This window comes from Ochotona curzoniae, unplaced genomic scaffold (genome assembly GCF_017591425.1).
Source record: "Ochotona curzoniae isolate NIBS_2020 unplaced genomic scaffold, NIBS_Ocur_1.0 scaffold_4683, whole genome shotgun sequence".
In the NCBI taxonomy this organism is placed as follows: Eukaryota; Metazoa; Chordata; class Mammalia; order Lagomorpha; family Ochotonidae; genus Ochotona; species Ochotona curzoniae.
In genome coordinates this window covers 27,799,685-27,827,105 of record NW_024467121.1, presented here as the reverse complement: position 1 = coordinate 27,827,105, position 27,421 = coordinate 27,799,685, and the positions used below count along the sequence as shown (strand labels likewise).

Sequence of the window (27,421 nt, the reverse complement as noted above, 5' to 3'; positions counted from 1 at the left end):
ATTTACTAGTAAACGACATGTTGTAAGGGGCACCTCTGTTGGATCTATTATTAAAATGTGAGGCTTAGGGAGTACCTGGCCTGTGTGTTTCCATACCAACTGCTCCTGAGGTATTCTCAACTGAATTGCAGCTGGCTGTGGCTTTACACTGGCAAGGCTTCCCATTGCACTCTCTTAATCAGTTGTCTTCCCATAGATGTATGTTGAGTATTTTCTTTTGAGTTCTAGAGTTAATCCTACAAAGGTCTCTTTTCTTATAATCCCATCACGTCAAGGACCTGCTTCTTTTTCCTTTGTTTCTAACATCTACATTTGGCAACTTCTAGATATGCCTGACATTTTCAGTAAGCAATACAGAAAAATGGTTTACTCTGAATTCCTGTTGGCTCTGTGCAGATTTAGTTCTTTGATATTTTGGTCTGAACTGTTCTACTTGCCTCTTTGTCTCTTGTCAAGAACTGTAAAGGATATGAAGTTTTCCCAGTTGCACCCTAAGAAGTTAGACTACAGTCTGGGCAAAGTGGTACAGTTCATTACTAATACAATGACTGTGGCCAGAGTGTGAGCATTATTATAAAAATTCCATTCTCTGGTCCCCAGTTTTCATAGGACAATGTGAAAGGAACAAATGGTAACTGCACAGAGTGGATTGTGTTACAGAGAAGAAATCCCGAGTGTCAAGGTTCCATATTGGTTATAATGTGCTATAAGCCTGCTTGTCCTTTGCTCTCTATAGAGAACACGATCTCTTTCCAGGGCTGCTTGCTGCAAATATTTTTGAAAAGATAATCTTGAATAATGCTTCAATGCCTTATGACAAAAACCACCATGGGTAGGAGTCTTTTTCTCCTCTCTAGCCCTTACCTCCAAATCTTGGTTTTATCTAGTGTGTTACAGTTAATTTTCACTTTCTTTTGTTTAGATAATTATCCTATTTCCTTATCTTTCTAGAAACTGAAGTTCACTGTGCTTCTCCGGGTGTGTAAGGCCCAACCTAACCCTTCCAGTTGTGTGTGTTTCCACTATTTACTCCTCCACTTTGAACCATATGATAACTTCTTGAACTTCACATCTCTATTGAATTCTTAGGCTCACCTTTTCTGAAATTCCTATATATCCTTCAAGATTTCTTTCGTATGTTTCTATCTGCTGGTTGCTCTTCAGATTCCTTCCAATTCTTAAGCACAATCTTACCTTCTTTCTCTGCATTTAGTGTTTGCTTGCATCAGTAGCGTTTATCTCCTGTCTTGTTTTTGTGTTGGATTTCAAGAAAGAGAACAGTGAGTTTCTGATTTTTATATCTGTGTTATTTAACTTAATGTCCGGTACCCAGTAGATAATCAGTGGATATGTACTAATTAAATGGCTGAATCCTGACAGAAATTACTCATCTGCATGAAAGAGAGCATGTATTTTAATGAAGAATGAAGGGTAGTCAAATATTTGATTATTTTTTGTACTATAATAGAACTTTATTAATTTTTTACAGTCATATTATTTAGAAAATAAGCCTTTGTGTCTGCTAGTTTTTGATATGCTTCAGTTGGATGAGCTATTGTGCTATTTGAATACATGCTATTTTGGTCTTTTAACCCAAAGGTTAGCATTTCTGTAAATCACGCCAGGAATATTGAAGCCAGATGGGAACCTAGATTTATTATTTTTGTCTGCAACAATCATCAGACTAAGGATTTTGTGCTGCTAGAATTGTAAAGGTTCTGTTTCATTGGAAGCATGGGTGCTATAGCACTGGATTTATGAAACTAGTGGAGATTGAAGTATGAGAATTTTTTAACACCACGCTCTAACTGCTTCACTTGATATTATAATATGAAAACCTTGGATAAATTATGTGAGTAAAATAAAGAGGAGGGTCATCTCCATGTATTTCAGCATAGAATGGATAATGTACAGAGAATTTTATGGTTGATAAATCTGGGTAATATGCATGTTATATTTTCCCATCATAATGTCTCCATTTGTTGTTTCCTTCCGTATGTCATGTACTCAGATATATATGGCAAAAAATATTAGCAGAGAGAATTATGAGTATCATCTTTTTTTACAAAAGAAGAAAAATTTCATTCCAGCAAAGTTGACACTTAAGCTTTATCTTTCTGAACCACTTCTCCCTCAAGCTTGTATATTCTATGAACTCGCAGAGTTACTTGGGCATTTAATTTATTTTAGAGCTTACTGAGTCAGCATTAAAACGCTTCTACAAAATGCTGGAGGCTTGGTGGGTGTTAGCACAATTCCTCACCATAATTAGTTTTGTGGTTTGACTTTACTTCAGTATGGTTGGAAATGTGATTTTAAGATGGGTAACCTATTTAAATAGGAAGTTAAATCCTCATTGCAAGTGGGGAGATGTATCCACTGGGATGTTTTCAGTTGGAGATAACGAAATGCTTACATTCAAAGTAGCTTCAATAGCAAAGGGAGTTTGCAGCCTCACACAAATGGTTGCATTTGGTCCAATAACTTGTCCATATTCCCATAAACAATTCTGTATGTTTCCACTCTTCCTTACTTAGGGTCAGCTTCTTCCAAAGCTGGCTTCCCTTTATGTCACCAGCTGGTTTCTGTCACTTACTAGTACTGACAGAGAAATGAAGTTAGATTGCTCCTAAAAGTTATCTTCCAGAAATAGAACATACTATTTCTCTAAATGCCCCATTAGACCACCCCTCACTTCTCATTAGCTCAAGCCATGGCTAATGATATTACCAATCCAGTCATTCTCACAAGGGAAGTGAAGTTTACCTACACTGGCTTTGAATGAGTGGAAGCCTGTTCCTGAAATTGGGATCAAACCCTCAGCCTGCCAAGCTGTTATCCAGAAAGTATGACAGGAGCTGTTGTGCGTGAAGCTCAGGTGGCTATCACAAATGCTAATTCAATGTCCATGAACCAGATTCTGATTGGAATGTTTTTATCCACAGCTAGCAACATGCTTCAGCTAGCAAGGCAGTTAATACACATTTATTGAATTATTTAGGAAATACTTTGCAGAGACCTCCCACCAATATCTGTAGTTCGCTTGTCCAAACCCAGCCTGATCACCCTTCTGTGAGTTTCTTTTTCCTGCAAAACAGAATCATAACATTTGATCTAATGGCAACAACTCATGAGAAAATGACACTCTCAGTGTCTGTCATGGTCTCTTAATCCCAGCTCTGTCACTAGGGTGACTTTGGCTACACAACATAATTGGTGCTGTTTTCTCAGCCAGCAAGTGGAAGAAGTAAAAATGCTGTTTTAAGGTTATTATCCCATTGTTTGAGTTTGATCTGTGGCATTTAAAAAAAATTACAGGCACGAAAAAGTGATACCTGTTTTTATCACAAATGTTATCTATAAATTGGCAATAACTTCAGTCAGTTATGTGGCTTAAATTTGGCAGTAAACATCAGGTACTTAACATGGCATTTAATTACTCTTTCATTATTTCTGTTTCATTTATGTGCACTTATTGTTAATATCCTTTTTCTGTTGACAAAAGTAAAATTATCTTCTCCAGTTTCTGCTTCAAGTATTTTTTTTTTCTTTTATAAAGGAGCTTCACTTAGGACCTTTTGAAATGATATGGGGGAATTCTGGGAAACCTTATTATAAAGATACAGGATCATGATTATTATAGATGCACAGTAGTTCTTGATTTCCTCATCACAAAATAGAGGGGAAAAAAAATCCGTATAGTTCTTTGCAGCCAGAAGATGTTGCATCCTATTATTCTACTCATTTTCTGATTGCAGTATTACTACTTATATTTGAGTCCTTAACAGCGTGTAGGTAGGCTCGTGTTCACTTACTGCAATTGATCCTCTGTAGCTGTCAGTTTCATATCTACGGATTATGATCACTGTATATTGAAAGCATTAAAAAATGCATCTACTCTAGGCCTGGCATGATGGTCTCATGGCTGGGTTCTCACCTTGCGACCACAAGGATCTCTTATGTGCACTGGTTTGGGTGCTGGTAGCTCCACTTCTCGTCTAGTTTCCTGCCTGGCTCCCTTCATCCTCCTCCTGTTGAAGCATGCTGCTAGCTACGGGATAAAAGCATTAGAATTAGAATCTGTTTCATGGACTCTGAGTTGGCATTTGTGATAGCCACCTGAGCTTCATCCGCAGCAGCTCCTGACATACTCTCTGGAGGACTCCCCAAGGTCCTAGGACCCTGCTCTATTGTGGGAGACTCTGGGGAGGCTTCTGGCTCTATATGGGCGCTGGTTTGTGTCCTGGCTGCTCCACTTCTCATCTGGCTCCCTGCTTGTGACCTGGGAAAGCAATGGAAGATGGCTCAAGGTCCTGGGACCTTGCTTCATTGTGGGAGACCCCAGGGAAGCTCCTGGCTCCTGATCAGCTCAGCCCTGCCTGTTGTGGCCACTTGGGGAGTGAACAAATGGATGGAAGATCTTTCTTTCTTTTTCTCCTTCTCTCTGTGTATCAGCCTTTCCAATAAAAATAAACAAATCTTTTATTAAAAAGAGAGATTGAATTGTAGAAGTATTTATGCATCTGACTATAAAGGGTATTTACTGTAAAATTACTTAGGAATAGCATGAAATTGAAACAGTTATCCTATCAATAGGGTATTGGTTACATGAACTAAAGGATACTCATGTAGTGTAATGTATATAAGCAGCATGTGTTGGAAAATTATATGAAACAAACTAGATTTCTGCTGTTTATAGTATGGTAATATGTGGTGAGATATTAAGAGAAAATAAACCAAAACATATATCATGTATTCAGTAAGATTACAACTGTGTAGAATTAAAAATGTGTAGATAAATGTATATTTTTATACATGTATCACGAAAGTTTTAGATGGTCACTTCTAGGAAGTGGAATCTTGAACTTTTACTTTTCATTTTCTATGTATTCTGTTATATCCTATTCTATGAAGAAGCATTGACTTTATATTTAAGTTTTTTTTTAGCATATTGGCCAGTGTTAGGCAATTGATGGGGAAAAACAATACATTAATTGTAACTTAATAAAAAAAGATTAGAATAGTTACATGTAAGTATGAAAAGGAGAATCTCTCCAGTTATATGCAATATATTTTTAATTCTGTGGTGGGATTTAGATAGGATTATAATTGTTACTGCTTTGAAAGATTTATTTACTTATTTAAAAGATCAGTCACGAGAGAGATAGAGATCGATTGATTGATTCATTGATTTTCCACCCCCTGGATTATTCTTCCGATGTCTGTGATGATCAGGGCTTGGACATGCCAAGTTCAGAAGCCTCTTCTGGGTGTCTCACCTGGGTGGCAGTTCAGCTGTCTTTTGTTGCTTTCTCAGGCTGAGATCAGGGAGCAGGAGTACAGTCAAGCCAACTGGAACTTGAACTGGCATCCATTTGGGATGCTGGCATCATGGGTGGCAGCTTTACTTGCTATGCCACAATGCTGATCCTAAACTGTTTTTTAAAATATATTCATTTAATGTCTTTTAACATTCTGCTTTTATTAAAAAAAGATCTCATAGCCAGAAAATAATTAGTAAAATGATTTCAAGTTTTGATATGTAAAAGAAGAAACACCTGCTGATGATAATTTTTGCTTAATTTAGTATAATTGTAATGCAGGTAGCCTTGCACATAATGGTTTGACTGGAGAAATATCAGCCCTAAAGCAATAAGTAGAGTCTGATGACATGCTTTTAGCTCATTGTCCTGCCTTACTTGGTTGCCAAGCTTTTATCAACTCCAAATTCTTTGAGCTTCCTCCCTGTGATTTTGAATCCTCTCTTGGGGTTTTCTGTAAACCAAGAGGCCTGTTCTTTTGCTTTCCTTTTTTCTATGGTGCCTCCATTTAGCATGGAGGAAAATGAAGAATGTAGAAATGATGATTTATAACAATTTTAGCATATGACATGGATATATGGAATATGTGCTTTAGGTGGAGATGACAAAAGCAGATTTATGAGCAACCATCTGCAAGACCTTAGGATGCTATAGACAGTGTTGTTCTGACATCCACACAGTTATCTGTGGGAGGCTTCTAAGCCAGGATGACTTTCCAAATGTATCTGAGGAATGGATCTTTGAGAAGCTGTGAATGCTTATTTTCTGAAGATTCAAAATATGAAAGAATGTTGCTCCTCTTTTCGGATGGCAAAAATGACCAGGTTCTCAATCCTTGCAGACTTGAAAAGGATTTAGCAATTAGAGTTTCTTTTATATCTCCAGATTATTGTTTCTAGTATTTCAGGGAGACTGGTTTTCCTAAATGGCATAAAACACAGGAAAGGCCAGTTAAGGCAGGAAATAAGCACCTGGTCTAGACACCTGCCCAACCAGATGTTATTCCATCAATTGGTCATGCAGATAGTCCCCATGTTCTTCTCCAGGAAATCTTGGGGAGGCACTTTAGACACAAGATGTTATTAGTTTCCTTTTTGTTAGTAGTCTTATCTATCAAATTACAGTGGCAGCCATTAACATATTTAATATGGAGATTCATTTTATAGTTTGATGAGATGCCTTTTTTCTTAATAGGGATTTGTGCTATCAGGAGTCCATCCTTCTTATTCCTTCCAGAAAGGCAATTCAAATAAGATGTGTTTGGGGAGGAGTAGCATAGTATGTATGTGAGAACAGACTTGGAAATCGAACTGATGATTTTCCTCCAGTCTTAATTTCTCTTAAGAAGAATAGATGATCACCACCATGCTGCTGTTTTTCTTTTCCTTTACAACAAAACTTCTGTTTGACTCTGGGTCAGGGTAAAAGAAGGGGAGAAAGAGATTGTACGGTTTTTCCTTGGCTGTTTGGTTGCAAGCCCTTTGACCATGGTCAGAAAATGAAGGTTGGCATTCCTGGATTTGGCAGGTGACTGTTGCAGTTTGAGTTCCTATTTCATATAGTTCCTATGGCAGGGCAGTGATTATTCTGTAAGACTCTGTTCATTGCTTTTCTTTGTCTGTGTGCAGACTCCTTTTCTTGAAGTCTTCCAGCCTATTCTGATGGCTCTTAATGGACCCCAGTGACACTATGGCGGCCACTTTCATGAGAGATATTCAAGCCTCCTTAGGAAATACAGTCGTATAGGCTGAGGCAGCAAAGCAGTCAGTCTTTGATCTCACCTTGGAAGCTTTCTAGGCAGAAGTCATCAAACTGCAAGTTCATAGGGTCATCCAGCTACAGGGAGAATTCTTGTTCTGCTCCAAGAAGCTTCTATAACATTAGTTTCTTAATTTCCTCAGCAACATTTGTGCACATGTGTATTTGAGTGTGTAGTTTTCAAGGCTTAGGATCGTCTTCGTTTTAATCAAGAAGTTATAAAAAAAAAATGTTGATTTCAATTTTATCACCCCCTAATGTTCCATGCTGTTTTGAGCATCTTCAAAGTATTGGAAGGCTCCAAGTGTCAAGTCCAAGAGGAAAAGGCATTTGATTTCTGCGTTGACTCCAGTACCTAAGATAGGACCTGGCACAAAGCGGGTAATCAATATTTGTTGTGCAAATTTAAAAGTGAGGGAGTTTTCTTGGGAGATTTTAAACCCTCCATTCATTTATAATTGATTATATGAGTGTTTTATGGAAGGCCAGTCAAGCATGAAGACACAGGATATTATAATAATATAGATGATCCTCAGTTTATAATAGGGTAATATCTGGAATCACTTATCATAAGTTAAAGATACAGTAAGTTCTAATGTATTTAATACATCTAATATACTGAATATCATAGCTCAGCACATTATAGAATTTCGTTGTGACTAATGGGTGGTTGTCCAACATTCAAAGCACAATTTCAGCTGGATGCATATTGCTTTTGCAGTGTTATAAAATGAAAATATCATTAGATCAGGTTGTTATGTGTGTCTATCTATGCCATGAATTGTCACTGTTACCTACATTACATATGCTGATAGGATAGAAGTTTGGAGGTTTAGCTAATTATTGGCATTGATCAAAGGAGTTCAATGTACTGGCACATCGTTTTTAAGAACTTCACTCAAAATGTTTTTGTTGTACATGGGATGTACTATGATTGATCAATTACTAATATTCTTATTATGTAGAAGTCTGGGAACTAAGACGTAAGATCTCTGTTTCATGTACCGTGGAAAGGCATAACATGAGAAAACTTCAGATTCAAAAGAGCCTAAAATACAACAGAAAGACCTATAAGCTATAGCACTATATTTGCATTTTTTTTAAGTTCCCTTCACATTAGCTATAGTGCCTGATGCATTTAAATAAAAAATTTAAATATACAAGGGACAGGTGATATATAGAAGAGAGGGGGGGAATGAGAATGATAGAGTATATGAATGAAAGTGAGAAATTGATTGATTGATTGTTCATCCGTTGATTCCACCATAATGAAGCTTGAATATCTGACACCAGGATCCAGGAAGTTAATCTGAATCTCCCATGTGGATAGAAAGAGCCCAATCACTCATGGGCTATCTTCATTGCTTTTCTTGACCATTGACAAGGAGCTAAATGGGAAATAGAGCAGCCAGAAACTAGCCAGTGCCCATATGGGATGCCAACATTGTAGGTAGCTGCTTAAGCCACTATGGCATAATACCAAATTAATAAATTTTTTTATTACAAGAATTGCAAATAATTAGAAAGTATAAATGACTTTTAGACCTCACTGTCCACTTTAGTGAATAAAATTCTAAAAGATATGGTTTTAAAAGTATATTACATTGTGCAAATCACAAGCCTTTTGCACACTCATATGCACACATGCATACTTGATCTTTGTGTATGTTGGTGTACATGTGCGTGCCTCTGAGGCATCAGCTCTATCTTCCTTCCCTTGCAGATTAGTTTGGTCAAGATTATAGATTTATAAATTATATAGTTGAAAGGCTTTCTTTTATATGCCTGTATCTTTTCTAAGTTAGCTTGGATACCTATTTTTCCCATAAGATGTGTTGTTGTCACCTCGTTACTCAATGAGATTGTGTAATAACTTGGCTACAGATTAACTCTTCACAGATTATATTCAAAATTATTTTTATTGCATACAAATTTATTATGAGAATTTGTTATTTTTTTTAATAGCCCAATCTTTGATGAGTAAATAGGGTTGCTGTGATGAGTATCACAGAGCATGCTCTTCTCTTTTCTCCTGAGTTTCTTCTTTCAGTCTCTTGTTGTGGGAGAGGAAGTTCCCCACTTTGACCTAGGGAAGGCAGTTCTACATCTCAAAATGTTCTTCAAGGGCTCACTTCTCCATGGCCTTCAGCTAGATGTATTTCTTAAAAAAATTAGTGCTCATTATCTAGTAGATATTTTGGTAAAAAAAAAAAAAGAAAAATTAAAGGAAAGGAAGAAAAGAGAGGGGAAATATGGCCATCATCTTAAAATATTACATGTAAAATACACAAAGTTTGTTCTCTCTGTAATAATAAAAATTTTAAAAAAAGAAAGGTTTCTCAGTCAAAAGTGGTATAGAAAATATAAAGTCAGAATAAGTTTCATTGCTACAGATAGATCTCAGTCTTAAAGATCAAGATTAACATGCATTGGAAATCTCTACACAGGAAGAAGAGATACAGAAAAATGTATTCTTCAGAGATGCTGTCAGCCTTTCCATCCATTTATTATGTATGTCAGTTTGTTACTTCTACTTGCAACAAACTGTGATAATTTCTAGTTACTTCTCTTCATGTTCCATGGGACATTTGTAGGGAAACTGATGCACTTTTAATGTCTTCATTACGTAAGTGAAAACATTCGGTTTGAGAGATATGAAATAATTTAGTCCCATGACTAATTAAAAGTCATGAGTGTTAGTACCCAAATGAACTGACTATGCATTGATACCCTTCATTCTTTTTTTAGCTGCTCAGCCATATTTTATTTTTTTAACTTCTGTAAAAATTTCATTTTTGATAATTTTTACATATTTGATATTTTGATAATTTTTACATATTTGATTAGGGTGCAAAGAGACAAGTGCTAGATAGAAAGTGGGTTAAGCCATTGTTTTGACATTGTGTTTTTTCCTTTCTATATCCAGAGGGGGGTAGAGGAGAATTAAGGGGAGAAAACACACCCTGCCTCCCAGCCATACCAGGGTCCCCGATGTGGGGCATGCTTCAATGTGGGCATGCTCTGAGGGCACTGCTCGAGTGGTTTTGATAGCTCAGCAGTTCTGTATGGCTGCCAATCATGCCGCTCCAATCACAATGAAATCTCTCCAGACACAACTGGCTGAAGTAGTCCAGTTTAGAGTCTCTCTTTGCCCATGTATTCACCTCCAACTCTTTGCTGGGGAGTCGATCAATTTGTTCTGTCTTCCGTCCTCTGTTTTGGTACTAGGTGTCCTCTGCAGACTCCAGTGTACTCCCGTATCCTCCATGTGTATCTGGATATGCTGTCTACTGCTCTGTAGAAGCCACTGAGACCCAACTCTGACACATGCATTCCACAGTCAGACCGTGGAAGCTGTAATTTAATCCATGTTTGGAATCCTGAGTCCAGTGGTTCAGCTGGGGAGATCCCCAAAGAAACTTCGTCTGAGGTGATCCCAGATCTGATTCTTGTATATGTGTGCCAATACAGGGTCCGACACAGACTATTGCCCAAATTGGCCTAGGTGCACACTGTTAGTCACAATTGCTCGGTCAGTTGCCTCCAGCCCTGTCTTCTACACAAATTAATGGGTGTTGCAGCCTAGCCCAATCCTGCCCACTGCACACTAAGGTTCCACACAAATCAGTGGGAGCTGAAGCCTAGTTGGAACAACCTGCAATAACCCCCACCAGGCCCATCCCCTGCCCTGATTCTTGTGCTTGCTAGTATGTACTGCAGATTGATTCTGTCTGTCCCACATCCCATTCAGTTCTTATATACGTCAAAGGGCATTGAAGCCTAGTTCAAACCAAACAGCCCCACTATCCAGCCCATGTGCTGATGGGTGCCACTTTCTGCCTGTCCCAGTCCTGGTTCTCGTGCTCACCAGTCAGAGTGGAAACCCAAGAGGGAAGTGCCCACTGGTTCCCTAATGGGCCCATTCCCACTCCTGGATCTTGCACTTTCCAGGTGGTACTACAGTTTAGCTCCACAGAATTTCCCCCCTGTGCCAGCATCTACTAGCTGCTGCTCTGGCAAAGCCCAGCCAACCCTCAGCCACTTTGGCTTATGCATGTACCAATAGGTACAGTCCACCCAGCCTGGCTCTCCGCGATCCATCTTATATGCAAGCCAACATCCCTGCCCGGCCTGGTCTGCCCCCAATCCCATCTCTCAGGCTGACCAGTGGGAATGGTAGCTCAGCAGGGGAACTCCCTGCAACCCCCCTACAGGGTTTGCCCACTCTCCCCAGGGTTTCACATGTGTTGAAACCCTGGTATGGGCTGCCTCACCTCAGCATTTGTCAGTGGGTGCTGTAGCCTGATCCATTCCAGGCCACTCTCAGTTCCAGCTCAAGCTGGTGAGGACTACAGCGTAGCCAGCCCAGCCAGCCCCCAATCCTGGCCCTAATGTGAACTGGCTGGCATTGTGCCCCAACCTGGCATGATCCACACACCATTCTGGCATTTGGTTTGCCAGTAGGTGATATGATATGGCCTAGTCTGGCTTCCCCCAGTCCTGAGACAAATGTAAGCCTGTGGATACTCTAACTGGGCCTGGTCTGAGCTGCTTCCTTTTTTGATTTTTGTGCTCACCTGCAGGGACTGTGCCACAATAGAGGAGTTGCCCAAGCTCCTCCATCAGAACCTCTCCCAATGCCAGATCTCATGCACACCGGTATGTCCATGGATCTTGCTTATTCTACCTCCTGTTCTAGCAGAAACAATGGCCTTTCCCGACCTGCCCTTACCAATTCTGGTTCTTACTATTAAGTGCTACAGCCCAGCCAAGCCTGGTCCATACCCATAGACAGCTCACGCATGGCTCAGCAGGGTCAGAGACCTAGCCTAGCCCATTCTACACCCATCCTGGTTCTCACGAGCTCCGATTGGTGCTAAAGTCTAGCCTAGTCTGGCGTACCCCAGACCCAGTCCTGACCTGTGCCAAGGGACACTGCAGCCATGCCCAGACTAGACAACAGGCTTCACTCTGGCCTTCGCATCTGCCAGTGGTACCCATAACCCAGCAGGGCATTCTCTTAGCTCCCCAATGAGGCCTGATCCCAGCCACATCTTGTATGTGCCAGTGGTTGTTCTGACCCAACTTGGCATAGCCCCTCCCCTGTCTTGATCTTTGTCTTTGGATGCTGCAGCCTGACCTGGCCCAGCCAGCTGCTACTCCCAACTCTTGCTAGAGGGTACTGTACCCTGGCCCTGCTCAATCTGCTCTCATCCCTGGCACATGAAAACCAGTAGGTGTAGCAGCCTAGCCTGGCATGACCTGTACTCCATCCTGGTTTCTGCACTTGCCAGTGGGCTTTGGTTTGCTTGGTCCCTTTCAAAAGCAACTCACATTTGCCAAGGGATAGGGCTACCTTGCCCAGCCTGCCCAACACCCAGGCCTGGACAACGTGCTCATCAGTGGGAGCTGTGACCCACTAGGGGAGTTTTCCAGGTTCCCTTGCTTGGGGCACTCCCTGACTCAGATCTCACGCATGCCAGCGCGTGCTTGGCCATTACCTGACATGTTCTTCCCCCTTCACCCTGGCCTTTCTATGAGTTGGTGCAGCCTGGCATGTCCTGCCCCACATTCTGTATTAGGGTGTTCGTGTAGGTGCTGCATCTTGGACCTACCCCATTTGTTCCAAGCCCCAGCTGTGAGAGCATCAGTGAGTTCCATGGTCATGCCTAGCTCAGCTCATCACCATCCCAACTCTCAAGCTAACCAGCAGGACTAGTAGTTTTAGTAGTTCCATTGGGTTAGGCCCACATATCCGCCACAGAATTCAACCCCATATCTGGTTCTCTTGAGTGGTGATTGGTGTCATGGCCCAGTCTAATGTGACCCATCCCCTGATCCAGCACTCACTGTCAGGTACAGGGATCCAGCCCTACCAAAGAGGCCCCTAGCCATAGCTTTGTGTGCATGGGCGTGTGTTAGTCAGCCATGTTCCATGCTAACAAGCCCAGCCCAGGACTTCCATGTGGACTTGTACAATCTGACCCATAAAGATCTTCAGATCTTAGGATCCCCGTCAGGCAGTTTGGGCTAGCACGGTTACTCCCAGCCACAGGCATGTGTCTTGGAGATCCAGTTATCCATGCTTCTGCTCAGACTTATCTTGACTTCACCCACCAAGATGGCTGTGGTAGGCAGAGCCATGGTCCTGAACATGCCCAGATTTGTCTAAGATCTGTCCCCAGCATGGTTGCTGTGGATGGAGGAAATTCTCAGACCTCAGGCTTGGACAAACCTTGACCCTGCCCCAGCCTAGCAGCAGTGGCTGGGAGCTAGGATCCCCAGCAGGCAACCTGGCCAGCACAGATACCCCCAGCCACAGCCAAGTGTCTGGGGGATCCAGTTGCCCATGCCGCTGCTCAGACTTACCTGGACTTCTGTTACCGTTCTTCTTTTTTACTTCCCAGTGTGAAATGTCATCTTCTCAAGCTATATTTCTTCTGGTGAGCAATGTTTCTTTTCAGTTCCCACTAATAAATTTTTGTCTTTTAATGTCATCCTTTGTTTTTGTTTTTGGTGTTTGTGATTCATTGAAGGTGATTCCCTTGCATTGTGAAGATGATTTATTCTTTCTTTTATACTTTATTGTTAATGTTATTTGCAGTTGAGAAGGATGTATGCGTATGTGGGCCTCTGATTAAGGTGTGGAGGGTCAAGTTATGGAGGAAGGAGTGTGGGACAGATGTTTCAATTTTTTTCTTTATCTGGTGTTATCTGGCAGGGGGAGAGGAAGGGACAACTTTTTGTTGCCAAACTGCATTAACACCTGGATATGGGGCATGGTCATTCGATGTCATTTTAGAGATTGATGTGGAGAAGAATGTTTCAAGGGGGTTACTTGAATGGTTTTGACAGTTCCGAGACATTTCTATAATGTCTCTTGGTCGACAAGGTCCACCTTAGTGCATCCGCAGACCCAGACACTTGCTGCGAAGCTTGCCCAGGAGAGTTGTCCAACCTCTTCTGCCTTCCATCCTCTGATGTGGCACTTGACATACTCTGTTGTCTTAGAAGGCTTAGAAGAGCTTTCTCTCATGTCTCCCATGTGTGTCTGGACATAACTGTCCACTGCACAGGCATCAGCTACTGAGGAGACCCAGTCCTGATATATGCATTCCAAGTTCGGACTACATATCCTGTGATTTTTTTTTTTTTCAGTACAGCGATATAGTTTGGTTACCCAAGAAACATGGCCTGGGGTAAGCCCAGACCTGACTATTGCATGCTCCAGCTAGTGTGAGTCTTGTTCAGTCCATCACATACATTAGTCTACATACTTACCAGTGAATGCAGTACAGTGAGTTCTACCCCCAGCTCCATTCCCACACAAACTGGTAGGTACTGTAGCCTAGCCAAACTCAGCCCACCACAAACCCAGCAAGCCCTTGTGTACACTAGTGGGGCCTGCAGCACAAATGCATGCTGCTGGGTGCTATTGCCTTGTCCAGCTTGGACCATCCCCAGCCCTTGCTCTCATGATCATCAGTGGGAACTGCAGGTCAGCAGAAGAATGCCCACAGTTCCCCTATTAGGCCAACTCCCAATCCTGGATTTTGTGCTTGCTAGGGGATACTGAGGTATAGCCTGACATGATTTGCACCTGGCCCCAGCACTAGCAAGCAGATGCTATGGCAAAGCGTGGCTGACCCACAATTATTATGGCTCTTGCGTGAGCCAGTTATGTGGTAGCTTAAGCTAGCCTGACCCTCCCCGAAACCAGTGTATGTGCAGGTGAATGGGTGTTATAGACCTACCTAGCTGGATCTACAGCTGATCTCAGCTCTTATGTCAGCAGTGAGAACAGTAGCCCAGCAGGGAGTTCTTGATGTTCCCCTACCATGCTCACCCCCAGTCCCATGTTTTTTGCATGTGTTGGTGGATGCTGCAGCCCAATCTGGCAGGGCCTACTTCACCTTGACATTTGCCAGCAGGTGCTGTAGCCTGGCCTACCACAATTCCCAGTTTATGCTGGCGTTACTGCAGCCTAATCTAGCCCCACCAATCCCCAGTCCCAGTCTTCATGTGAACTGGTGGGAACAAGCCCATTCTGGTTCTTACATCTGTCAGCAGGTGCTATGAACTGGCCCATTCCAGCCCACCTCCAGACCCTGCCCATATATATGCCCGTGGATACTGCACCCTGATCTTTCCTGGGCTGCCAAGCCTTGGGTCTGACACTCCCCAGCTGGAGCTGTGGCCTAAAAGGCGAGTTCCCCAAGTTCCCATGTCAAATCAGCTCCAAGTCCTGGATCTCATGCACACTGGTGGGTGCCCAGGGACAAGGCCTGCCACCTGTCCCAGCATTCACTGGCAGGCATTGCATCCCTGTGCAGCTGGCTCATTCTCATTCTGACTCACCAATGAATGCTGCAGTCAAGCCCTTCCTGGACCACCCCCCAAACCTGGCTCTCATGCAGACAGACTAATAGGTGTCAAAACCTAGCCCATCCCATCCTGTAGCCACTCTGGCTTTTGGCTTTTGCAAGCACTGGCAGGTACGAGGCCTAGCCAGTATACCCTGCTGCTGGACCCAACCCACACTCATGTTGAGGGGTTCTACAGCTATGTTCACTCCAGTCTGCTCCCAGTCCTGGCTCTTGCACTCACTCACCAGTGGAAGCTGCAACCTAACAAGGGAGTCTTTTTAGTTCTTACACCAGTCCCACTCCCAGCCCAGATCTTGATGGCTGTCTTGGCACTGGTCAACAGATGCTGCAGTGTTGCCAGGCCCAGCCAAGCCCACCTCTAATCCCAACTCTTGCAGGTAGATGTGGCCTAACCCTGCCAACCTGCCTTCATCTATGCTCTCACATAAACCCAGCAATGAATTAGTCTTGCCTGGTGCAGCCCACACTTTTTCCTGGCTCCCACATGTACCAATGGATGCTAAAACTTGGGCTGCCTCAGCCCAGCATACTCTATGAGTCAGCACACACGTATGCTGACAAGAGGTACTTAGCTTGCCTCACCCCCAGCCCTGGCTCTTGTGCTCACCAGTAGGAGCTTCAGCCTAGTAGGGGACTTCCCCAAATTGCTCGACTGGAAGCACAAGATCTCACACTTACAGGCATGTTCTAGACCCCTGCCTGTTATAGTACACACCCAGTCTTGGCCTTTGCATATGCTGTTGGGTACTGTGGCTCTGTCTGCCCCTGGACCCAATTTTCCCATGTATCTGTGGGTAGTGTAACCTGGGTCAGCCTAGTCTGCTCCCAAACCTGTTTCTCATGAGTGTCATTGATTTTGATTGTCACGCCTAGCTTGGCCCATCACCATCCCTGGCTCTCATGCAAACTAATGAGTACTACAGATTCATAGGGCTGGGCTCATATATCCCCTACAGAATCTCCCCCCACCTGGTTCTCTCATATGCAGGTTCAGGTTGATTTTACATCCCAGCTTTTTATGGCCCATCCACTGGCCCAACACTCACTGGTGGATACTGTGGCCTGTCCCTGCCAGGCAGGTCCCCCCCAGCTCTAGCTTCAGTGTGCGCTGGTACATGACAGGTGATGCCACCTGTCCTAGCCCAGATCTCCCACATGGGTAGGTACACTGATCTGACCTATACATGTCCTCTGGTTTCCTCTCTCTAAACCACCTGGTCTCAACTTCCCTGGGACTCCCCAACTTCCTCCCACATATCTTCATATCTGAAAAAAAAAAAAAAGAATGGACAAGTATACTGGCATACTAGCATTAACCAGGCCCAGAATATTGGCTGCTAGCCATTGGCTGCTTGTCTCCCAGTAGTGTAACATTTATTTGCTAAAGTACAAGGCAACCTAGGCAGTTGCCTGCAGTTGGGGAGGCGATTACTTTTTAATGTAACATTTTAGGACTCCTTTTAGCTTACTTTGATTTTTGAAACAGAAAATGACATAAGTATGGAATTTTTTTGTATCTTTTGCAGCGGCTCTAATTAGAGGGAATCGTAAAAACTGTGCTCAGTTTTCTGGCTCCCTTGACTGGCTGATCAGCAGATTGGAGAGACTGGAAGCTTCTTCAGGTATGATTCCGAGTTTTCTTCTTGATTGTGTTTATTATTGCTGTTTTCAAAACTATAAAAGTTCTAAGTTCAGTGTAACATAAATCATTTCGTTTTAGTATGTCCACTATTTTTATCAAGTGATAAAATTGCTGATATTTTAAGTAGCTATGTCTGAGTAGCAATTTGAGGAATAAATCCTGTCCATTTTTTAAAAAAGCAAGTGATGTTGTGAAGTCCTGAAAGACTTTAGAGCCAGAATTCTTATTTTTTCTTTTTCAAATCTGTTACTTCTAATATACTGTACAATCAAAAGTTTGGCTTGGTATCATTTTATCCTTCTGTTAAACTGATATTTCAGTGGGTTTAGAAAATTCATTTTTGAATCATATGACACAATATTTTGTTACTAGGAACTTGATAAAAATAATAACTGATATGTATAAAAAGAATAATTACAATAGTTAGCTGGATCATATGTATCTCTGACAAATGCTAGTAGTATATGTAGGTTTTATTTTGGTGTCCCAGGCTATGATGAATTTGTCGGCAGAATTCACTGCCTCTGTGAAGCCCATTCTGAATCTATTGCCCCTCCATCTGTTTGCACAGTATTTCTTTAACTGCTGTCCTGTAGCGCTAATATTTTCTTAGTCCCCTATGGTGATAATATACTACATGAAGGTAGGTAAGTAATTGTGTTCATCTTTGCTATCTCTGGATTTGTACTCCCATTTGGTATCTAGTAGATATTTAACAGTGTTTGTTAAATCAATGAGTAAAATATTTAATTCACCTTTAAAAATACCATATACCATTCAAAATTAATTCCTTCCTTAATTTTTGCTTGATAAAAATGCACACACAGGGATAGGTATATGCAACTGAATAAGGAGAGACATGGTTATGGTTGGAGAAGGTCATTTTAAATCACTGAACAGACTTCTGGATTTCATATAAGAGAAGGAGAGAAATTGAGTCACGAAATACTGCCATATTGTTTTGATGACAAAATTAAGGCAGAAATAAAAAGTGCCAGATTATTGGGTGGCAAAGTTAAGAGATAGAATAAAACTGTATCAAATACACAACTTATGACATGAGAATATTAAAGACACAACAACATGAATGTATCATTCACTCATTGCAGAATTTATCAGATAAAGAAAGCATTGAATAACTTATACTAAGAAATGATTAAATTGGCAGTGACAGATTAGTGGTATGGGTTAAAAAGTGGATAAATTGCTGAATCAAAGTGATAAGAATCATGGCCATGGGCAAATTAAAGGTATAGTGCTGCATTTTCATGGCCCTTGTAAGTATCCAGGAAGAGGGAGATTCAGGGCTGCAATTGAGCCAATTATTTCAAAGAGAAACTATATATATATATATATATATATATATATGTATATGTCAGTGAAAAATTCACAACAAAGTGGTCAAAAAAGAAAGAAAGAACAGCCAAGTACAGTCAAGTATTTGTGTATTGTTCACCAATAGGTAAATTATAGGTATAATTCCATTGTATGTAAATCATTATTTGTAATTTCCCTACCTTCTCAGCCCAATCAAGCCATGGATTTTGGGCAGTTCTACCTAAAACATTAGCCCTGTGCTGAGAGATGGCATCATGTTTAGTAACAGGAGCTATAAAAAAGGTTTAATCTAATATTCTCACTTCCAAGGAAAGGAAATTAAGGCACATAATATTTAAATGACTGATTTGAGATTCTACTATAACTTAGGGCTACTGCCAAGCTTCCTAGCATCAGGTTTAAAACATACTATAACTTGTAGTCTGTTGTTCTTGAAGTATCTACATTTTGCTAAGAATTTTCTTTACTGTAGTTATGTTTGTGAGGTTAATGAATTACTTTTTCCGAAGGGAAAGGAGAGAGTCGCTTAGTTTTTAGAGACAGACAGTACAGACTTGCACGGGCATATGTGTATAACTTATGTCAGTGCTGTATTATTTACTGAGTACATACATATTCATCATTTGATTTTCTCTCCATAATAATTGGGTATTGCTGAACACAAACTCTTGAGTTTGTCAGTTTGTGAGCTGCAGATTCAAACTAGAAAATCCTTGAATGGAACAGGGAAGAGTGGGGCTAGTTTAGCTTGTTGGAACTAGAACCTGCTAATCTTTGTTACCTTGGCCGGTCTCCAGTACCTTCAGGTAGGTAGAGGTATAGTGTGTGTGTGTTTATTTATTTATCTTTCCCTCCTTTTCTGGCAGTTTGGGTGGTAGATTAATTTGAAACAGATGGTCTACCTTTGCTGCAAGGCAAACATTGTCCTGGATTATTTTTAGAAACAAAATATTAGACAGGTAATGATAATATTTAAATTGTTAACTTATAACTATTTTCAAATGCACTATAGATATTTCACTCCATTACTTTTTACAGCCTGCCAATAAAACTGAACCATGAAGAGTGTGATAATTAAAATAATTACCTCTAAATGTAAATGGCCCTTAGATCTCTAATTTTATTTCAAAGAAATAGTAGTTTGACATTTTAAAATTTATTTTCAAGCATATTTCATATATTGCGTCCCAGCTATAGTTATTTTGTTGCTCATAGTAAGCTATAAAGGAAGCCATGAATAAGGAATATAAAATATTTGCAAATAGAAAACTGAATGGCAGATCTAGGGTATGTGTTTTTACATCAAATCAGTTAGGAAGTTGAAATATCAGGTGACATATGATTTAGTCAAACTGATCCTCAGAATTTACCCAGAGTAAATGAAGTCAAGATGGAAAAGAGTCCTCAGTACTGCCATATTTGTAGTAACTCAATTCACAACAGCTGACATGGACTCAAAACAAACACACATCAACAGCTGACTGGATAAAGAAAAGGTGGTTTAGATACATCAAGAATTACTCAGCACTGGAAAAAAAAAGAAAGAAACAAAAACCCCTGATATCCTTTGTTTTGCAACAAAATGGATTCAGCTGGACATCATCATGCTTAGTGAAACAAGCCCAGTTCCAAAAAGACATCTATCATGTTTGATCTGTGGTAACTAACGTACAAAGTGTAACAAAGTTTTATCTGAGTTCATTTGACATTTTGGCATTTGATTATTGTTTATAGCCTCTGTCGGTACTCTTGAGGAATGGTGTGTTCTTTCTACTTCCTATTTGTTGAATTCTTTGTATAATAGAAAGTTAAGGCTGTAATTATGACTGAAAGTATGTCATTTAAAAATTTTTAAAAAGGAGGAGGAAGAATGGTGGGAACATGGGAGGGAATATTACTATATTTCCAAACCTGTTTCATGTCACCGTATATACGTAAAATAATAAAAAGAAAAGAAAAAATAAGTGACTGAGCTACAGTCAGTCCCTGTCTATTTGGTGTTAGTTAGCATGAAGGGATAGATGTAATTCTGCCTTTTGGGCAACAGGGTGAACCCAAGCAGGTCTCGTTTACTTCACTGTGGAAATGCATGTATCTAAAGCCTTTCTGATGCAATTTCTGTATTTGTTTGGAGACAGTAATATGTTTTAGGAAGTAAAAAATTGATATGCAGAAATTAGGAGGGGGGGGAAATGTTTGAGCGAATTATGTGGCATCACTACTTCAACCCCTTTGGAGCACTGTCTTCCTGGCTATTTTTAGCTTTAGAGGCTGAAGAGCAAAATTCCCCAAATCCTCATCTCCCTTAAAACAGGGGTTACTCACATCCCCGATTTACCTATAAGAGCAGAAACAATACACCTAGATCATTGGCTGCCAAAGGAAAGCTTTTGAGGTGAAAGACTTGTGCCTTCCCTCCTCAGACCTTGTACATGGAAGAGTGCTTGTTTTGCTACTATGAGAATGAAAGGTGCAAATGAGAGATTGGGAAGAGAAGAAATGTGGGCCATTGATAGCATGGACTAATGAGGGAAATTATATAATTTATTCTGTATCTGGTTTATTTCACTTAATGATCTCCATCAATTTTGTTTCAGATAGCAGTGCTTTGTTATTTTAATGTAAGGCTGACATTCCACTATTTATATAAAATAACATTTACTTTATCTAGTCTTTCTTTGATAGATATTTAGATTTATTCCCAAACTTGGCTTTTGTGACATACAACAGCAAACACAGGAGTGTGGATACTGTTTTGACCATGATTTCAAATCCTTTGGATATATAGCCAGAAGGAGGGGTTGCTGGATTATACAGTTGTTCTTATTTTAATTTTTGGAGGAATCCCTCCATATAGTTTTTCATAGGGTTTTCATTCACCAAGGAAATGTAAATAAATGTCCATGTCCTGACCTGCAACAGGTCAGTTAGAATTTAAGGAGGTTACAGGAGAAAATATTGTTTTTAAAACTTTTCGGATGTTTTGGATGCACATGAGTAGCAAAAATCATGGCTATCCCAAATGTATCAGTAAAAGAAAGGAATCAAGGCTCCATAGACTTCATACTTCCTTCAGGCAAGGGCAATGAGAAAAAAAAAAAAAAAGGCAAATTTATACATTCTTAAACATATATCTTAAAATGGGTTTAAAAGAGAAATATTCATGAAAAAGTTAATCTCGATTTGGGTTCTATGAGAAGCAAACAGCAAGTGAAGACTTAAAGGGATATTTGCTTGGGACAAGTGCGTATGTGACATTGTGGGACAAAGATGCCATGGTCTCTACTGAGGGCAACTAGAGCTTCTTTGCTTTCTGTTTTATTTACATAAAGGGAGCAAACTTCACGTGTTTCATATGCACAATTTTAAGATCATGGCCCTCACAATTTTAAGATGGCCCTCAGAGTTATTCCCCTAAAGGGAGAGGGAACTGGGGCTGTTGATAAATAACTTCCGTCAGTTGTTAGATGGTGTTGCTTGTAGGAGACATAAATTCTGTGGCCCTTTTCAGGTGTCACAGTAGCCAGAGCAAATTGTGAACCAAAGAAGCATAGGAACTGGAAGCTGAATGTCAGCCTTTGTACACTGAGTGGAGAGAGACTTTGGAAGAGTTCTGGCAGTGTTTGTTCCCCAGACACCTATGGTTGTGATAGCATTATATTGTAGCAAAATCAGAAAGAACAGCTGAAGAAATTTGTTTTATTTAGTTTTCAGATTCTGTATCATTTAAAGTTGACCAGTGTATCTGATCATTTTTTGGGGAGTAGGAAAATAAATACTTGAATTTTTGGGGGGAAATAAAAGATAGATTACTTAACTGTCCAGGCTTCATGTATATCCATGTCATTGGGCAAAAGATAATTGAAAAGACAAAAGATTGATGGGAGCAAATAAATTTGGCTGACTTGATGTGTTTCTCCTGGTTTTTTCTTTAGGATGTTCTTTACACAGGAAATGTTGTTTAGAGGAAAAGGTTAGCTAGTTAAAAACAATCAGCAAGTGAGGAAGCTGGAGACTTCTGAATGTTGCATGTAGTTTATTCTTTGCATGGTTTTTGCAGTGATGGCGGTGATATTTCTTTGGAAATACCAATTAATGAAGTCTCCTCTGGGTTCAAGCAAAAATAGTGACTCTTGAGTGTATTCTGTGTGCTAGAAATTGGGCTTGCATACAGTTCCTATAAATGGGATAGATTGCAGTTTCCCAAATTGCCACACTATTTAATGCAGAGTTTAATATCATTTTTAAAATACTGATGTGGAGTAATGTAGCCTGTAGAGTATTTTATGAATATTGTATGCTAGGAGCCCCCTCTCTCACATCTAATTAATTGTACATTGTTGAGTTCGAAAGTACAAGGTTAGAATCTATTTGTGGAATGTTGTCTAAGCACTACTGCTAGTGATGCAAAAGTCACAGCTAGCTAATGTGGGTGGTTCCAAGAATTCAAACAACACCAATAACAAGGAAAGAGATGCTTTTTAATAGAGCCTTGGGGAAGAACGACTCTATGGGTTGGATTTTGCAGAAAGTCATTATTATATACTGAAGAAGATATAAGCCTGAACCTTAAGAGAGAAAAGAAGTCAGAATCAGGATTATAGAGTCTTTTTAAAAACTCTTTTGTGAAGCTGTTGGGATCAGTGCCATTTTGGTCTTAAGATTCCACACTGCAATCATCTGTTTGCATCCATAGCCTCATTGAGAGCATGTTACAGTAATTGGTGTTTTTGTATTATTATGATCCTGGGTTATCAGGATGTTAAATCATCAATGTGTTACTGCAACGGGTAACTCGTGGAGTTGGAAAATACAGAATAAGTTTTAAAAATATGTTCTTTGTGAGTATTTTAAATAAAATATTAGTAACTCAAAGTAGTGTATTTGGTATTTGGCTAAGACCCTTGCTGTATTAGTCAGCTTTAAGTTGCTATTTTGAAATTCCTGAAATGAGGTAATATATAGAGAAAATAAGTTTAGTTTGCAGTTTTTGAGCTTCAATAACCATGATACTCATATTCATGCAGCTCAGGTGAAGGGCTCATGCTGGATGATATCGCTGGTGGGAGCCTTTGTCATAGGATAGGACACATCAAATCAGAAAGGTCAAAGAAACTACCAGCATCATGAGAACTCAGTAACCTACAACCTCCCACTAGACTCTGCTTCTTAAAATTAACACCATCATTTAATATCACAATTCTGGAAGGACCAATCTAACACATTAAACACATTGGGATATGTTCAGTATGCAAACTGTAACACCTGGTCACAACATTTCTGAGTGATGCTGGAAGAGTCAACATGTGGTAATGCTTTCTCAGCAGAGCATTAAGTTCTGACTAGAAAGAGAACGGAAACTTTGAAATTGAACTTCCTATTTCTTTTTTTTCTGTTCTCATCCAGTCTGTAATTTCCTAAATGTAAATGATAAAAATTTACATTAAAATCAACTATCAAATTTCATTTTCAATATCCTCTTTAATGGCTTTATAGAATGCCTAAGCATTCATTTACATACTGTGCACTACATGCCAAGCACTGATCCAAACATATTGCAGATTGATTGAGTGAGATAATGTCCCTTATAACATACAGATCGTGTTCTGACTTGATTCTGTTGACCCTGTTGTAGCACCTGAAAGTTTTTTCTCTTTCTAATGCTATTATTTTCTATGATATGGTTTTGAAAGTATAGGTTTTCACACCTCCACCTCGCTTTCCTCCTCCTCCATTCTTTGCTTTTGTTTCCCCTTATATTATTACAATAGTATAATCCTTCAGCAACAGTTACAAGTCTACCTTTTTGTTGTTTAAGTATATCCTGGCATTGTAGGTATTGGCATTAGTGGAAAATCTATTATCATATTGTTAAGTTGTATTTAACAGTTTCATTGGTAATCATACCTTAATTCAGGAATAGAGAGGGATACTTCAGTCTTGGATACTATAGGAATTCTTCACTTCCTAATATGCTAGGCTCCGTTCTCTCATGTGTGAGAATGTTTATGTGTGTGTGTATGTTTATATATATTGCATTTTACATGATTGTTGCCCTATATCAGAGAGAAAACAAAGAACCCTGTGAAGAAATGAGTGAAGGAAATGAGCAGGAAATTTTCAAAGGAACAAATCCAAATGGCTAATAGACATATGAAAAAATACTCAGGCTCCCTAGTCATTAGAGCAATGCAAATAAAAGTTACATTGAAGTTCTGCTTAACTTCAATGAGACTAGATTTGGAAATCTACTAACACCACCTGCTGGCATGGGTTTGGGAAAAGGTACCCTACTCCACTGCTGGTGGGAGTGTAAGCTAGTGCAGCCATTATGGAAGTCAGTGTGGAAAGTACTCAGAGAACTGAAAATGGATCTACCAGATGACACAGCTATGCCATTCCTGGTAATATAGCCAAAGAAAGTAAAATCTGCAAATGAGGTGACCTGCAGCACTGGACAATCTATAATAACAAAGATATTGAAACAACCCATTTGCCTATCAAAAGAGGAAGGAACAAAAAACTGTTGTACAGCCATTCCATGGAATATTACTCAGCCATGAAAAAGAATGAACTACTACCATTTGCAATGAAATGGTTCTAAATGGAGACCATTATGTGCTCTCGCTCTCTCTCCCGCTCTCTCTTTCTCTTTCTCTCTGTCTCTCTTAGCCTGTGGCTTGGTGAAAAAACAAAAGGTCCCTCAATGGTAAAGCCAAATGAATCAGAATATTTCTCTTATTAAAAAAAGATAAAGATGAAATAAAAGTTTCTGAGCTATCTGAAATTTTGCCTTTTTAACAGTACTTTCCCAAAGCCTGTGTAGAACCTGAGCAGAAAATTACATTTCTGGAAAATCAGTCTTGGAATGAAATATGTCTTCAACTGTCTTATATTTGAAAAAAAAATTGTGTGCCTTGTTGTAACATGTCATTAAGTAATTTGTAATCATTTTACAAACTTAGTCCTTTAACTGTGCCACTCATTTCTAACAGTAGGCACTAAAGTTTATAGGAAATCAGTGCTAACAGAGCTAGAACATTACACACTTCGAGAGGCAGGTGCCATTGTGGCTGGCCTACTTAGTGAGTGCTAGTTCCTCGGATCTGTAAGGTGTTACGGTTCTTTAGTGTGCTTTGCGATTAAATAGTGCTTTGAGCTCGTAAATACGTATTTATTTTCCTATGTGTTTTTAGCATGCTTATTTTATATCTTTGGAGTTTTGTTCACTAATTCAGCCCCAGTGGTATGTTCTGTGTTTCTTTTATGATAATGTGTGTAGATGGATTCTGCATAAATGATCAAGAAGCTGTGTGCTGTGCTGGTAGTGTCTGTTTCTTTGGGAAGGACCCATGGCCAAGTTTCTGTGTCAGCAGTAGTATGTCTAAAGAAAGGAGAGGTCTGATTGCCACAGTGGCCATGGTACCCTCCATATTTGCCAATGTGTAGGAAAGTGGGTCAAGGATTTATGTCTAATCCACAACATTGCTCTTAAGCTACAGTTAGCCAGTCTCCTAAGGATTTAGATAGGAGCATGACTGAATGACCAAGGCCAGATGGTCAGCTAGCACCTCTTTCTGTCACTTTCCTATTCCAGGGCAGCTCTCATAATCTCCTAGTGTTATAGAGGACTTGGGATGCCTTGCTTGCTGATGATGCCGTAGCTGAAGACAAGCAGTGTCTTAAGGCTTTTGGGAAAGAAGTTCAACCCTGTGCCTAACCTGTCTGCCCTCTCTCCATTGGGGCTGCAACTGCCTGCCTCCCTCACAAAGCCACAGGTTCAGATTCTTGGTCCTCTGTGGATTCTGGAGCTGGAAAGACAGATTCCACATGTAGTTCTATCTTTTATAGCCACACAATCTTGAATGAGTCATTTAGCATTGTAGGATCTCATATTTTATATTTGAGTGGGGGAGATTGCATTAGTACCTGCCTCAGAGGATTTTAAGTAAATACTACAGATGTTTTAATTAAATGATCAAAATATCGCCATATGAACCTAGCACCATTTTATTTTTCAATAAGCTGGAGTTAACTACATGATTATTAATTTATTAAAAGCACCGTTTTCCATGTTAAAACTGTTGGAATCTTGTATGGAAAAATTCAGATGGGAAAACATAATGCAAGTAGTAGTGACCTCACTAGTTGCAAGACACTGTTCTAAGCACTTCAAATCTAATAACTCCATTTTCCTAGCAACTTTGTGGAGTGAGTATTATTAGCATGTTCATTAACAGGTCACTGAGGCAAAATAAAGTTGTTTTTAAATGATTACAAAGTGTTCAAGCTTCTTTCACAAACTTAAACCCTGCCATGCTGGCTCTAAGTTTCATGCTCCTTCCCTTCTTAGAGTGGGAAGTGAATGAGCATGTCTGTTTTGTTTTTCTAATGTGTCCACTGAGCATAGTAATTCCCAAATGAAAAGACCGTTGCTCTTAACATTGCTTTATAAAATTGCAGAGAGAGTGCTTGCCATCTGGTATTACTACTCTGTGGCCTCTCATGATCTGTTTCCTTAAGGTGTGATATTCAGTGCAGGTTTAATAGTAAACGACTTAAAGCGTTAATCTTTACATCATAAAGCATTTTACTAACTTCATGATGTTCTTAGCTCTGTAGTGATGTATTTAGGTTTCTAAACAGCATCTATCTTGAAATTTATTCTCAAGTTTTTCTTTAGCCGATAAATACACTCTGTCTCAAAACCACATACTATTGTACGTGTGATTTGCCGTTTAAAATGGTGGGTTTTGCTCATATGTTATGTAGCTTTTGTCTGGCCCTCCATTTACATCTGCTAAGTACCAAAAATTAGGTTATTCTGTTTGTCTTTATTTATTCTTTGTGTGGTGAGTTGGAGTGGTGCCTGTGATTTGTCTCATAATTTAAGAAAGTTTTTAAAATTGATGTAAAGCTCAGACAGATGCTACAATCAGTTTATGTTTTTGTCCTCAAACAGTAGTTCTCCGTGA

General features: G+C 40.0%; 1 protein-coding gene across 1 annotated transcript in view; it reads left to right on the top strand.

Moving 5' to 3' along the window:
• RYR2 (ryanodine receptor 2) overlaps nucleotides 1-27,421 on the top strand; it is a 603,900-nt gene that overhangs the window by 305,482 nt on the left and 270,997 nt on the right. Inside the window, exon 17 of the mRNA XM_040967818.1 lies at nucleotides 16,993-17,088. Within this exon, the coding sequence (XP_040823752.1) occupies nucleotides 16,993-17,088 (96 nt within the window). The remainder of the gene's footprint in view (nucleotides 1-16,992; nucleotides 17,089-27,421) is intronic.